The following is a 2,500-nucleotide window of genomic DNA, read 5'->3' as shown; positions in this document are numbered from 1 at the left end:
ATTATATGCCCTCTATTCCAACTTTTTTTTTCAACCTCCCATAAGCGGACACCAGGGTTTTTGATAGTTAAGCACCCGTCGTCACAATTTAGGAGAGCCGAAGGCGCGAAGCTACCTAGGGGGATCTGGGGGCATGTCCGCTCAGGAAAATTTCAAAATAGAACACTCAGAAACGCTTTTTCAAGTGTTTCTGGAATCCCAGTTCCAAGGCAAGGCTGGAATTCACTTAAATTAAACAAGCAAAAAAACATATGTAATAAGCTTAATCATTTAATCAGAATTGCTAAAGAAAGGTATTATCGTGCAGGGAAAAATAGAACTGCATGGCCAAATCTAATACCAAACACACGTGGCGATTAATAAATGAAGTTTAATAAATAATTAAACAACAGACATAGTGCAAAAAAATATGTGGTGCAACTTTAAGATTATCAACTGCGTCAAAAATCTGTATGATCCAGGCCAAAACCGACTCAGAACATTTTTTTTATCAGTTTTTTTTACAAACACTAACCCTAATTTAGCTAATAATATTCCACCGTCTTCAAAATCTCATCGTTCCTTTTTGTTAGAGAATTTTACAAATTCAATATTTTTTGACACAGCATCTGAACAAGAAATCATTGAGATTTGTCTCAGTGTTAGCTCTGGAACTGCTGCAGGACATGACCATGCTTCTATTGTCTTAGTTAAGGATTGTGCTCATTTCATCTGCCGCCCCTCAACTCATATTTGGGAGCTTTAGCAGCAACAACGGGAACGGCAACGAGAACGTCATCACAAAACATAAATTCTCATTATTGTAATCACTTCACGACTATTTCAAGTTTTTTAATGTGAGAAAGGTATGGCAGTCCCTCAGAAATGAAAACGTTATGAGCGGCGCTTTATTTAGGGGAGAAAATGAAAACTTATCTTCAAATGCTGACGTCCTTCATAAAACCTCAAATTTGATCATTTCACGTTGTTGTTTTGCTGACGACGACGAAGAAATAGACAAAAATGAAAAACGCACGTGCAGAGCGTGCAAAGCTATTGTCTTTGGCCACTAAATATGCAGAATTGTGACGTTCTGATTGACGTCGCCGTTGTCGTTGCTAAAGCTCCCTATTATTAATCAATCTGTCTATGAATTGTTCCTGATCAACTGAAAATGGCTCGTGTTCTACCCATATTTAAATCTGGTGATATGTCATATTTTTCTAAGTATAGATCTGTTTCTGTTGTTGTTGTTGTTTTTTTGTTTTGTTTACATACGGAGAACTATCAACTGAGAAACTTCCTCACGACGTTAACCTCTTACTGTTTCCGCAGCCTGTCAGCCTTCAAGCCCCATGATTAGTGACAAAAAATAACTGACAATCACTTTTTTACAGGTTTTCACAATGAATGCACTGTATCCGCGACATAGATCTTATGATTTAAGGGAGCCACAGGGAGAGTCTCGCACACCCTTCTTTCAACGTTTTGCTTGTGGATTGGGCCACGCCATTAATGACATCACTCGACAACTTTTCTTTTCTTTCCGTCTCGTCTTCTTTATGAAAGTGCTTGGTCTCTCTCCAAAAATTTCCGGCTGGTTGATTCTTGAAAAACAGCTGGTTCACGCTGTCGCGTCGCCCGTTTGTGCGATCTTGGTGGACAGAATTCGAGTTCCATTTCTGTCCCGAAAGCTTGGAAAAAGAAAGTCTTGGCATTTGTGCGCGACGATTTTGGAAGCAGTATTCGTCCCGCTATTTTTCGGTCCTTTCTACTTTTGTCAAAGTTCGGACAGTGGACAAGGGCGGATGATGATATACTTTGGAATATTGAATGTTATTTTGGGTGTCGCCGGCAGCTTATTGGATATTTCTCATTTGTCTCTTATTCCGTTCATTGCGAAAAATCAAATGGAAGCAGTGGAATTGAGCGCATGGAGGTTTGTACATAATCCTTGTCCTTTATATACGAGTTCATTTGCAATGTGACTGATTGTTAAGGCATCCTGCTAGTATATAGGAACAAGCATTCATGTTGTCGGTCAAATGCGGTCTTAAGACCTCCGCACACTCGAGTTTTCAGCCGTGCAAAGTTTCAATCGTGACTGTTGGCGTAAGCAAGTTCCCCAGTGTGCGATGGCGCTTTGAGCGCTAATGTTCAAGCTTACCATCGACGCAGAATATTCAACATGCTGAATAATTTTTGGCACGAGTAAACATTTCTTCTAAGTTTGCACGCGTGCAAGCCATCGCTATACCATCTTTCACCAAAAAGCATGTGTAGTATTGGAGATACGACGAATGAGCATGCATGTCCTTACAACGTAAGGTGCCCCGAATAAAAAATCGAGAATTACTTGAAAAATAGTTCTAAGAAATGACGAAGAAACCTGTGCGTGTGCTTATTGTGCATGTGCTTATTTGGTCTTCTGGACAACATTGCTTCAGCAACTAAATCACTACTTGCCGCCGTATTAATTCGTCGTATCTCCAATACTACGCATGCGTCTTGGTGTAAGATG

General features: G+C 40.0%; 1 protein-coding gene across 1 annotated transcript in view; it reads left to right on the top strand.

Moving 5' to 3' along the window:
- The window catches only part of LOC138039830 (major facilitator superfamily domain-containing protein 12-like), an 11,436-nt gene that overhangs the window by 6,416 nt on the left and 2,520 nt on the right, over positions 1–2,500 (top strand). Inside the window, exon 2 of the mRNA XM_068885666.1 lies at positions 1,377–1,918. Within this exon, the coding sequence (XP_068741767.1) occupies positions 1,386–1,918 (533 nt within the window). The 5' untranslated portion in view covers positions 1,377–1,385. The remainder of the gene's footprint in view (positions 1–1,376; positions 1,919–2,500) is intronic.

Source organism: Montipora capricornis, chromosome 3, assembly GCF_036669925.1.
Source record: "Montipora capricornis isolate CH-2021 chromosome 3, ASM3666992v2, whole genome shotgun sequence".
Lineage (NCBI taxonomy): Eukaryota > Metazoa > Cnidaria > Anthozoa > Scleractinia > Acroporidae > Montipora > Montipora capricornis.
Note: the sequence above shows the minus strand (reverse complement) of the source record. Positions and strands in the feature narration are given on the sequence as shown.